The sequence below is a fragment of the Jaculus jaculus genome, chromosome 17, assembly GCF_020740685.1.
Source record: "Jaculus jaculus isolate mJacJac1 chromosome 17, mJacJac1.mat.Y.cur, whole genome shotgun sequence".
Lineage (NCBI taxonomy): Eukaryota > Metazoa > Chordata > Mammalia > Rodentia > Dipodidae > Jaculus > Jaculus jaculus.
Genome location: NC_059118.1, coordinates 19,673,542 through 19,686,417, shown reverse-complemented (window position 1 = coordinate 19,686,417; position 12,876 = coordinate 19,673,542). Strand labels below are relative to the sequence as shown.

Below are 12,876 nucleotides of genomic sequence, written 5' to 3'. Positions count from 1 at the left end.
CTTTTCAAGTACCATATTTATTATAAAGGATTATTAGGCTTCAGAGTTTAGCCATTTTACAAAATGCTGCCAGGAATTTCCCAATATAGAAGGCTTTTTTTGTTTTGTTTTGTTTTTTGAGGTAGGGTCTTTCTGTAGCCTAGGCTGACCTGGAATTCACTATTTAGTCTCAGGGTGGCTTTGAACTCATGGCAATCCTCCTACCTCTGGCTTTTGAGTACTGGGATTAAAGGCCTGCGCCACCACGCCTGGCTTTGTTTTTCTGTTTTTAACTGCCATTTATATGACCTGTAATAGTCTTGGTTTCATGAGTAAAAGAGCCAACCACATTTAGAGCTATGGGATTTAATGTGAAATGAGAAAATGGGATCTACTTATGACATGAATTTTTTTCTTTTGTTTTTTTTCGGTTTTCTGAAGTACGGTCTCACTGTAGCCCATGCTGACCTGGAATTCACTATGTAGTCTCAGGGTGGCCTCGAACTCAGAGTGATCCTCCTACCTCTGCCTCCTGAGTGCTGGGATTAGAGGTGTGCACCACTACACCTGGTGTGACATGGATATTTATTATTTTCTTCAGTTGTTTACTCTTTTTTCTTTCAGACTGACTCATCAAAGGTTTTTTTTTTTTTTTTTGAGGTAGGATTTCACTCTAGCCCAGGCTGACCTGGAATTCACTATGGAGTCTCAGGGTGGCCTCAAACTCACAGTAATCCTCCTACCTCTGCCTCCCGAGTGCTGGGATTAAAAGTGTGTGCCACCACGCCGGCATGACTCAAATATTTTTATTCTTTTGCAAATACAACTACTTTCCACCTATAGTTACTTCTAAGATAAGCAGTAAGTCAGCTGAAGACACATATGGGGCCCAGGCTTAAGAACACCACCACCATTTGGACACAGGACTAGTGGGTGAGTTACCAGCTGCTGAGGGAAGACTCAGCTAGGAGACCTTCTGCAGGAAGGCCCGGCAGCACCTGAGGCCCTGCTCAGAGTCTGAGTTGTTGCCATAGTAGGTATGGGTCTTCAGTAATGATTTGTTTCTGTGGATCGTAGCTCCCAAGTAGCTCAGTTTTAGCTTTGCAGTTTTAAAAAAGTTTAAAAAAAAAACTTTATTTATTTATTTGAGAGTGACAACTAGGCAGAGAGAGAGGAAGAGAAAGAATGGGCGTGCCAGGGCCTCCAGCCACAACAACTGAACTCCAGATGCATGTGCCACTTTGTGCTTCTGGCTTATGTGGGTCCTGGGGAATTGAACCGAGGTTCTTTGGCTTTGCAGGCAAGTGCCTTAACTGCTAAGCCATCTCTCCATTCCAGCTTTGCAGTTTTTGACTTGATTGCTTTTTCTATTCAAATCTTTCAGATTGCTTTGATCCATATACAGTGTAATCAAATGTGGCAAAGTCTTCTTTGGTAACCTGCTAGGCAATGTGATTCATGGGGATGACATGCTTCCTCATTGCACCTCTGCAGAGCCTCAGTAGTCAGGGGGATTCTCCAATTCATAAGTGGATGTAGCTGCACTGTGTCCTCTCCATTTATCAGAAACATTTGTATCAGTTACTAGCTTTTGCAGTAGGTGACCAGCAAATGTTACCCAGACACATGGATAGCATTGACTTGGGTCCTACCTCAGCCATCCTTCTGGGCCGGCTGCGGCGCCTGGTGTTTATTCTTTAACTTCTTTCTATGTGTTGCTAGTCTTTCTTGGTAATAGAACTTGAAGGTGCTGTTAGAGTCTCCAAATTCTCATTCTTCAAACTGTCTTGAGAGACTTTCTTCCTCCTCTTTTTATTTCTTTTGCATTGTGTGGGCACATGTGTTATGTGCAGTTGCCTAAAAATGTTGGGTGTCCTTTTTTTTTTTTAACTTTTTATTGACAACTTCCATGAATACAGACAATATACCATGATCATAATCCCCTCCCAATACTTTCCTCTCTCCCAGATCCCCCCATACACTCAGTCCTCCTTCTTTCCAACTAGTCTTCTCTTCTGTTTTGATGTTTTCATTTCCCTCCTGTTGTACAGGTCTTGTATGGGCAGTGTCATGGACACCAGCTTACTTTGTGTTTGGATGACATCATTGTAAGCACCCCTCCCCTCCCTTCGGCTCTCACATTCTCTCCATCTTCTCTTCTGCAGTGGTCCCTGAGTCGTGGAGTGTGTGCTAGAGATATCTTACTCAGTGCCAAACACTCCACTGTCACATCTCAGCACTTTGACCATTTCTGAATAATTTTTTATTGGGTAACGTCTTTATCTTCACTCTATTAACTGAGGCAGGGTGTCCATTTGAACCTGTATAGCTCACTGTACAGGTTAGTCTAGCTAGCCTGTTTTCCCTAGGGATCCTCTCTTTCTGCCTGAAAGCACTGGGAAAATAGCCTGGCCACCATGACCATTCAGCATTTGTGTGCATGCTAGGGACCCGAGCTTGGGTCCTCAGGCTCAGGCTTGTGTGGCAAGTGCTTTACTACTGAGCCCTCTTCCCATCCTCCTCTCCCTCCCCCATTATTTGAGGGACTGTCTTTCTGTAGCCCCATTCTGACCTCAGACTCACTATGTAGCCAAGGATGGCTTTGACCTTAAGACCCTCTGCCTCTGACTCCTACCCAGAATGCTGGAATTTACAAACATGCACCACTAGGTCTGATAAATTTCTCTTTTCCCTTCCTTCCTTCTCTTCTTTTTCCTTCTCCTCTCTTTCTCTTTTTTGGAGAGAGTATCATTTATTTCAAGGTGACTTGAGCTTATTAACCAGTGGAAGATTATCTTGAACTCCTAATTGTCCTGTCTCCATCTTCTAAGTGCAGGATTACAGGCATGTGTCCTTATACCCAGCTCCCCAGCAAACTTCTTTTGTCCTTTTTGAGGTAAGTGTCTCACTCTATCCCAGGATGATCTGGAACTCAACTCTGTAGTCCCAGGCTGGCCTCTAACTTACAGCAATCCTAACACTGCCTCTGTACTGCTGGGATTGAAGGCCTGTGTCACCATGCCTTGCTTCTTTTTTTTTTTTTTTAAGTAGGGTCTCACTCTAGCCAAGATTGACTTAGAATTCACTGTAGTTTCAGGGTGGCCTCTCACTTGCAGCAGTCCTCCTACCTCTGCCACCTAAGTGCTGGGATCACAAGGTGTGTGCCACCTTTGAAGAAGAGAGAGACTGAGAGAGAATGCACACACCAGGGCCTCCAGTCACTGCAGATGGATGATGTGTGTGCCCCTTTGTCCATCTTTATGTGGGTACTGGGGAATCAAACTCTGGTTGTTAGTCTGTGCAGGCAAGTTCCTTAATTGCTGAGCTCTCTCTCCAGCCCCTGCCCCCCTCCCCCCCCCCCCCCCCCGCGTTTATAATGGCCTTGGTGGGTTCAATTCAAATCCTCAGTTACCAACTGAGCTATCTCCCCAGTCCCTGGCAAGTTTGTTTGTTTCTCTTCTTTTCTTTCCTTTCTTCTTTTTTTTTTTTTTTTTTGTTTTTCGAGGTAGGGTCTCAGTCTAGTCCAGGCTGACTTGGAATTCACTGTGTAGTCTCAGGGTGGCATCAAACTCACAGCAATTCTTCTACCTCTACCTCCCGAGTGCTGGGATTAAAGCCGTGCACCACCACACCTGGCAAGTTTCTTAACAATACCATTCTTTTTAAAAAAATATTTTTACTTATTTGTAAGCATAGAGAGATAGGGAGTAGGTGCTTCGAGGCCTCCACCCACCACACATGAACTCCATATGCATGCATGCACCACTTTGCATCTGGCTTTACATGGGTACTGGGAAATCAAACCTGGTTGTTAGGCCTTACAGGCAAGCACCTTAACCGCTGAGCCATCTCTCCAGCCCAATAGTGCCCTATGTGGATGTGGGGGGGGGGGTTCTTTTGAGGTAGGGTCTCACTGTAGCCCAGGCTGACCTGGAATTCACTATGGAGTCTCAGGGTGGCCTCGAACTCATGACGATCCTCCTGCATCTGCCTCCCGAGTGCTGGGATTAAAGGCGTGTGCCACCATGCCCGGCCTTTTTCTTCTTTTATTTGCTGCTTAGACACTACTTTTTCATGTTGGCTATTGTGAAATATGATAGTTTGGTAGCTGGTCATGGTGGGACTTGCTTGTCATTTTGACTGTGGTAGAAGGATCCTGTAAAGGTCATCCTAACTACATAGTAACACCCTACCTTTCTTTGAAATGTTACTTATTTTTGTGTGGATATATGAAGAGCTGTGGTGGTGACATTTTTCTGTACAAAACAGTGGTTCAGGTTCTTGTTGCTACCTGATAATTACCACGTATCAAGTCTGGCTTAGGCTTCTAAGATGTGTCTTCTTCACCCTGAACTATAAAATTGAAGCAGCAGGGTGTGGTGGCACACGCCTTTAATCCTAGCACCCAGGAGGCAGAGGTATGGAGGATCGCCGTGAGTTTGGGGCCACCCTGAGACTACATAGTGAATTTCAGGTCAACCTGGGCTAGAACAAGACCCTACCTCAAAAACAAAAATAACAACAACAATAATAATAAAATAAATTGCCTTCCTCCTCAGGAGGCAGAGGTAGGAGGATTGCTGTGACTTTGAAGCCACCTTGAGACTACATAGTGAATTCCAGGTCAGCCTGGACTAGAGTGAGACCCTACCTCAAAAAAACACAAAAATCTTGGTGTGGTGTTGTATGCCTTTAATCCCAGCACTTGGGAGGCAGAGGTAGGAGGATCGCCTTGAGTTCAAGGCCACCCTGAGACTACATAATGAATTCCAGGTCAGCCTGGGCTAGAGTAGGACCCTACCTCAAAAAACAAAACAAAAAACAAAAATTGCTTTTCTCCCAGCCCACCTTCTCCAAGGAGCTTAAAAGATACAAACAGACCTTCTACAGTTCTTCCTAACTTTTTTTAAAAAATATTTTTATTTTTATCTATTTATTTGTAAGCAATGATAGAGAGAGTGGGAAAAAAAGGAATATATGGCCATGCCAGGGCCTCTAGCAAATGAATTCCAGATGCATGCACCACTTTGTGCATCTGGCTTTACACGGGTACTAGGGAATTAAACTTTGGTCCTTAGGTTTTGTAGGTGAGCACCTTAACTGCTGAGCTATTTTTCCAGCCCATAACTTTCTTTTGAGTAGTTATGGGAGGAAGATGCTAGAAAGAGGATAGTGTGGTGGGAAGGACTTTGGACTTTCTCATTCTGGAGGAGAATGGAGGCTATCTCACGTTGTGGATAGCCAAGATTCAGATGGGCAGGCTCAAGGTGGACTCTTGCATGTGGCTCCAGGACCCATTGTATAGAAGAGTCTGAACACCTAGCTCTGAGATGTCTTAAGTGTCTGTAGGTATGTAACATAGATGTGTTAGTGTTGCTTTTGGGTTTCTCAGGGTGTAGGCACATCTCATTGCATGTTAACAGGTAATCTGTGTTGGTCATCTGTTCATCTCATTCTTAAAGGACATCCATCAGTGAGCTGCTTTTCCTCTTAGACCTTTGACATAGAGATGTTTGGGGTGGATAATTCTCCTTTGTGACCATCATGCTGTTGCTTCACATTCTTCCTCAGATCTTAGATAGTGGAGCTGGGCTTGGTGGCGCACACCTTTAATCCCAGCACTTGGGAGGCAGAGGTAGGAGGGTCAGTTCAAGGCCACCCTGAGACTACATAGTGAATTTCAGTTCAGCCTGGGCTGGAGTGAAACCCTACCTCGAAAAACCAAAAAAAAAAAAAAAAAAGATCTTGTGATAGTGTTGTGCTGTATTTATTTCCAGTGGATTTTTCCCCACTGTTTTTTCTTCACTTTGAATTGTTTTTAAAACTTTGTTTTTTATGTGTCACTTGATTTCTAAAGCTAGACTTTTCATTTTCATATAAGTCATTTGCTATTCAAAGTTTTGTCCCGGTCTTGGTATCTGTTCTTTGGTCTTCTCAGATGTTTCAGGTATGGCATAATGTGGTGAGGGATGCAAGCACCTGTGACCAACACCTTTGAATTTGCATTTTCACCTTAGCAAATAAGCTCTTGAAGTACAAGAGGTCAGCTGTTGTCCGCTAAAATGGCTCAGCATAAAGTACCTGTGTCAATTGGTGGTTATATAAACACTTTATTTTAACATAATTTACATACTATAAAAATAGTTGCCTTTTGCCCTTACGGTTTAAATACATTTTGACATTTAACAAAACAGGTTGAACTGTACCCCATGTTGATAAATGAAAAGGTACCAGAAGATCAGGAGAGCTGTGCATACTTAGTTTTTGAGGCTGCTACTCTTACCTGCTTTCAGCATTTTATTAAAACACAGCTGATCCTGTCACTTGCTATTATTCATTGAAAGTTCGGTGTCTCTTTAAAAAAAAATTCTTGTCAAGTTTGTTGTTAGCTTTTAGGAAAATTATAAAACCAAAGTAATTGATCATTGTTCCTAGATTTTGAATAGCCAGTATTTTCAGCTAATTCTTGTTAATCTTAAATTTATAAAGAGTAAACTGAACAAAGGAATAATGCTCTTTCTTTTTCCACTCCATTTGGAATCTGGGACACACTGTGTGCTGTACTTCCTGTGTGTGCTCCACTGCCTAGAAGCGGATGGTGAGTCCACAGCAACTGTGTCCCTGGTCAGAGGTGAAGGTGGTAACTCCTGAAAGGTTCTTTTTCCTCAAAATTTACACATGCTATGTCCGTGAAATGAACCTGTAGCCTTTTAGGGTAGTTAGTACCAGGAACAAGTGCTAAAATAAATAGGAGCATACAGGGTCCATTGCGAAGAGGTGGTGGTAAGATTGTAAGAGCCAAAGGAAGGGTAGGACTCTTACAACGTGCTCCTCCAGACACAAAATGGCCTGGATATCCATGACCTCACGGTGCCTGACACTACCTACACAAGACCATCATAATAGGAGGAAAAGATCATGAAATTAAAATAAAAGAGAAACTGAGAGGGGGAGGCGATATGATGGAGAGTGGAGTTTCACAAGGGAAATTGGGGGAAGGGAGGGAATTACCATGGGTTATTGTCTATAATTATGGAAGTTGTCAATAAAAAAAAAATAAAAGAAATAGGAGTATAAAAATTCAGCAAAATATAATAAGACAGTAAGATCTGATCTGAATTAGATTTTTAGAAAAAAATTTTTTTTGCTAGGAGAAACAGTGAGGAAGAGAGAGGAAGGAGGGAGGAAGAGGGAGAGAATGGGCACATCAGGGCCTTCTACCACTGCATACTCTCTCAAGATGCATGTTCCACTTTGTGCATCTGACTTTATATGGGCAGTGGGGAACTGAACCTGGGCTATAAGGCTTTGCAAGCAAGTGCCCTCAACAGCTGAGCCATCTCTCCAGCCCCCTGCATTAGATTTTTAAAGCCATGCTAGTCTTTTTCTTTCTCTCTTCCCTCCCTCCCTCCCTCATTTCTTTCCTTCTTCCCTTCTTCCTTCCTCCATTCCTTCCTTCCATCCTCATCCCCTCTTTTTATCCTCTGGTATTTCAAGGTAGGGTCTCACTCTAGCTCAGGCTGACCTAGATTTCACTATGTGGTCTCAGGGTGGCCTTGAACTCAAGGCGATCCTTCTACCTCTGCCTCCCGAATGCTGGGATTAAAGGTGTATGCCACCATGCCCAGCAGATGAACTTCTTAAACTATGACCAGAATTTTGGTTTTCTGATAGGCTATATATATATATATTTTTTTTTAATAGTATCAGTTTTTGGAAACAGTAATTTTTTTTTTAAATTTTTTATTTATTTATTTGAGAGAGACAGACACAGAGAGAAAGACAGGTAGAGGGAGAGAGAGACAATGGGCGCGCCAGGGCTTCCAGCCTCTGCAAACGAACTCCAGACGCGTGCGCCCCCTTGTGCATCTGGCTAACGTGGGACCTGGGGAACTGAGCCTCGAACCGGGGTCCTTAGGCTTCACAGGCAAGCGCTTAACCGCTAAGCCATCTCTCCAGCCCTTGATAGGCTATATTTTTGAAGGAAAAAAAATACAGTAAAATTCATTTCTCTTGAAAAATAGATATTCAGGAAGAATTTTGAGCTAGGCGTGGCACGCCTTTAATCCTAGCACTTGGGAGGCAGAGGTAGGTGGATTGCTGTGAGTTCGAGGCCACCCTGAGACTGCATAGTGAATTCCAGGGCTATACTAAATAAGTTAAATATACATATATAAATTTCTTAGTCCTGAAATGCAATACAGTTGGATTTGTTACTGGTGGCTGGTGAGGTGATCTGGATTCACTGATGTGGTTCTGTCTTCAGGGAACATGTGGTGGACAGAGTACATCATTACAGAAAAATGGAACCTTAGACCTTTGATATATGTTTGTTGGCAGTAGTTCTCATATAGAGGTACATGTCACAATTTCTGGGGAACTTTTCAAAATCCACTTGTGTTAACTTTATTTGGAAAACTTATCCTGTGCTCTTGATGGGGGTTAGGCAGTGTTTTGGAGGAAAAAAGATCTCAGGTGATTCTGATGGCCCCACCCAGGTAAGAGCTGCTGATTTCCTTGAATGATCTCTTGAATAAAATCCTGGTATTTAGAGAAACCTGGTAGCAAATGGCATTGCTTCTGTTGCAGTTCTGTGTCATAGGCTGTTTCACTGAGCCTCTTGGGAGGCTTTGCTAATGGGCGCTATCAGACTGTAGAGTTGGAGTGGAGGCTGTTGGGTGGAGGGATAGTACACGGTTGAGTTCAGTGATCAGGTAGGAGAGATTGCTGGGGTAGGGTGGGGAGGAGAGCCCCAGTTTGTATGAAATAAGTTAACTAGAAGTAAAACTAGATCGATGGGAGAACTGAAAGATAGATTTTAACTTTGAGAGAAGAATTGAAAAGGTGCTAAGTTAGGGGTAGCTTAGTTCTTTTGTTGAATTATGGGATTTACAAAGGCATCAATAATAAAAGTTAGGGGAACCCCTATGCCTTGGGGAGATCTGGAAGAGACCAAGTATGGATCTGGGGCAGTGGTTGAATTCAGAGACCAGGATTCCTGCAGAGGAGTCCCATAGCTAGCGGCTCGGGTTCCATTCCTTGAAGGAGGTCTCTTCACCTGTAAAAAGAAGAGTAAAAAACTGGGCGTGGTGGCGCACACCTTTAATCCCAGCACTTGGGAGGCAGAGGTAGGAGGACTGCCGTGAGTTTGAGGCCACTCTGAGACTATATAGTGAATTCCAGGTCAGCCTGAGCTAGAGTGAAACCCTACCTCGAAAAACAATGAAAAAAAAAAAGAATAGTAAATACTCCTGCTGAACATTGCATATGACAGGACTTTCTAAAGCGTAGATACATACCCACATACACATGCATTAAACAAAGAAACACTTAAACACTTAAACCTAGTGGCAAGTCTGAAGAGTGAGCAAATAGGCTAGTATCAGCTGAGTATGTCAACCTGGAAGGCAGACACGGGTTTTGGTCACTCTTGGTAGCAGTCTTGGTAGTAGGTGGAAAACATTTGAAACCTGCATAGACTGAGAAGTTGTTAGATTGAGGGAGCTGAATGTCTTGGCACAGACAATGAGAAGGCAGTGAAGAGAAATGTGAATGTGGGTGTGGGTGGGATAGGATGTGAAATGCACAGCTGTGGTAGTAACAGGCTCTCAGGGTGGACTGAGTCTGGTGCAGAAGGCTTACTAAAGTCTGGTGTGGGACCATAGGCTAGAAGAGGGAGTTTGTGTCTGTGATCTATAGAAGACAGTGGGTTGTTATCTATAGGATTTGGGGCTTTGGGTAGTAATGGAATTGACAAGATAGATTCAAGGAGTGGACACTTATAGTTCTTTCTTTGGGACATTTATTGATAGCTTATTTGAAATTTGTTTATTTTTATTTGAGAGCAACAGGCAGACAGAAAGAGGCAGAGGGGGGCGGTGAGGGAGGGAGAGGGAGAGGGAGAATGGGAGCATCAGGGCCTCCAGCCACTGCAGAGGAACTCCAGATGCATGCACCACCTTGTCCATCTGGCTTACATGGGTCCTGGGGAATTGAGCCTTGAACCAGGGTCCTTAGGCATCACAGGCAAGCGTTTAACCACTAAGCCATCTCTACAGCCCTGGTAGCTTATTTTAAAATGGTCTTTACACCCTTAAGAAAACTGGAGAATTGGACAAACAATGGTCTTTCTAGACCCAGTTGAAAACTTTATTTAATAAGATAGGTGGGAAAGGGATTGTGCTGCCAACCAGCTACTTCACCAGTAGATACTACTCTCAACATTGCTTCCTTAGAAATCTTTTACATTTTGAAGGGGTCTTGTGTGTCTTTGCTTCATGATCCAGGTTTCAGATTTGATCTTTTAGTCTAGACCACACCTCTGTGTGACAGACAAAGGATGTGTCTGAGCAGCGTTGGTCATTAAGAGCAGTCAGTGAAGTGATGTTTGACGTTTTGGTAGATCTCTCCTTCCTAATCACCTCCTTCTCTCCTGTCCTGTCACATCTGATGTCCACACGAGTAAGTGAGCACTCTATAAGATGAAGTAAAAGTTAGGTTTTTAGGATTTTGGAAGCTTAGCTATTGCTTGATTTATTTTCCAGCATTTTTCTTTGCTTGGAAACTTTTTTCTTAATTCTTTTGGGTCAACCAAGCTTGATTGTTATATAAGTAAAAGAGAACTGTCTTCCTGAATTTGCTGGCCAGTTGAGGCCTATTTGAAAAGCTCAACGTATCCACTCAACTGTGGATCTTTAAAAGTTGCTCTGTCTTGGTCCAGGGGTATATATAGTTCAGTGTAGAGTGTTGCTTGGCACAAATGATGTTCTGAGTTATATCCTAGCACTGTAGTCTCTACATCTTGCCCCTCTAAAAAAGATTGAGAGAGTTATACCAACATACAACTTAAACACTTGTGTTCCACAAAGGCTTGAGAAACACAGGGTCCTGGATTCTCTGGACTTGTTTTTAACTTTGGTCCTTTGTTAATGGCTTAGTGCTAATTTTTGTCAAGGCTGTGAAAATAGGGGCTGAAGTTACAATTGGGTGAGCACTGGGATTACTTCCTCTGAATGTAACTAACTCCCTTCTTCTTTCCCAGTTATTTGCTTGAGCTTTTCTATGTTTCTGGTTCTCATTACTTCCCCGCTCTCAGCATTCTCAGCTCTTTTCAGGTAGACAAGAATTTAGTAGCCATGCAGTCAGCGGGCCTTGAAAAGATGTATGCCCCAAACTGTGGACTAGTGGTCTTCAGTCATTACCCATGCAGGCAGAAAACACACACACACACACACACAATCTAGTTCAGTCATATACTTGCATTTGATATATGGTTACTGGGTATCATTAGTTTCCTCCATATATGTGCCATAAATTGTTAGAAAGTCGAAATCACTGTATGAAGTAGCTTATCAGAAAGTCTGTAATGGTGGATCTAAAATTATCAGAGGTGTCAAAACAGAGCATCTTTGCTTAATAAGCCTAGTCAATATTATAGTCAATATTTTTATTTTCTTTGTAGTGCTGGGGATTGAACCCAGATCCTTGTGCTTATTAGGCAACAAAATATTTAAGTAATGAGCAGATTTATATAGTACGGGGTACCTAGAGAAAACATTTTGATGGTTTATTGGTGGTTTTCATAGCTTTAGGAGATTATCTTAAGAGAAGAAGGATGGCATGACACACACACACACACACACACACACACACACACACACTTCCCCCACCTGGAAAGAAAAACACAGGATGAGTGGTATTTTTTTCTAGTCCAGTTTTTTTGGTTAAAATGGGAAAGATCTGTCAGTGCTCCGTCGTGTAAGTCTGTTTTGTGGACGGTTCAAATTGAGTGCTTATGGAAGCACTGTTCAGAGCTTGCCCACATTCTGTTACAAGTTGAAGGGCATGAGCTTGAAAAAGCTTAGGAGCTGGAAACTAAGGAGCTATCTTCTTTTTCTTTTGCTAGAAGATAATTTTAGGTTCCAGTGACTCAACTCAGTTCATTTGCTTTGGCTGATGCAGGAAATAAAGAAGAGCCCCTTTTGGGGTCCCAAGAATATTGATGGTGACACTTTTGTGAAAAAGTTTTGTTTCCGTGGGTAAAGGCTATGTGGCTAGTATACACTTGTGGAGTGACCAGAATCCTTTCTGAGGGGTTCTTTGAGTGTCTTGGGGCACATGTGTGTGCCTGTCTGAGCCATCACTGACAGCTTACTTCTCTGTCCCTTTGGTCAAGAATCACCATGTGGCCCATAGGGGTTAAGCCTGTGTTTGTCCTAATGGACCTAATGCTCTCTTACCAGGAAGAGGAAGAACAGGAGGAAGAGGATGATGATGAAGATGATGATGACACTGATGATTTAGATGAACTTGACACTGACCAGTTGCTGGAGGCGGAATTGGAGGAGGATGACAACAATGAGAACGCAGGAGAGGATGGGGACAATGACTTCTCTCCCTCTGATGAGGAGCTAGCAAATCTTCTAGAGGAGGGAGAGGATGGGGAGGATGAAGACTCTGATGCAGATGAGGAAGTGGAACTGATCCTGGGGGACAGTAAGTATAGGGCAGAGTTTGGGCTGAGTCTTGGCACCCAGGGCCAGGTCTCTTTTCTTGTGCCAACCCATCTTAGAGAATAGCTGTGCCCTGCGCCTGTTGCTTCACTACTCTGGTGCCTTGAGGAAAAGTACTATGGTATTTGTCACCTCTGTTCTTCCTCCACACTGTAACCATGACAACTGGCTACCACCTTTTAACTTTTAAGTTGGCAGACGTTCTCTTAAACCAGTGTCAGGGTTTGCTTTGTGGGCTATGTGTTCTTTGTTGCGGCTACTCAGCGGTGCTGGTGTAGAGAGAAAGCAGTCAAAGGCAAAGGGTACAGGGATGGTTACTAAGGCTGCATTCTGTTAAATCTTACCTATAAAAGTAGGTAGTGGGCTTGTAACTTGTCAACTTCTG

At 43.2% G+C, this 12,876-nt stretch overlaps 1 protein-coding gene and 1 pseudogene across 2 annotated transcripts in view; one reads left to right on the top strand and one right to left on the bottom strand.

Annotated features, from left to right (window-relative positions):
* Dcaf1 (DDB1 and CUL4 associated factor 1) overlaps positions 1-12,876 on the top strand; it is an 86,143-nt gene that overhangs the window by 66,460 nt on the left and 6,807 nt on the right. For both annotated transcript variants that reach the window (XM_045136333.1, XM_045136334.1), the window contains exon 23: positions 12,222-12,474. In XM_045136333.1, the coding sequence (XP_044992268.1) occupies positions 12,222-12,474 (253 nt within the window). The remainder of the gene's footprint in view (positions 1-12,221; positions 12,475-12,876) is intronic.
* LOC105944471 lies at positions 944-1,640 on the bottom strand (annotated as a pseudogene).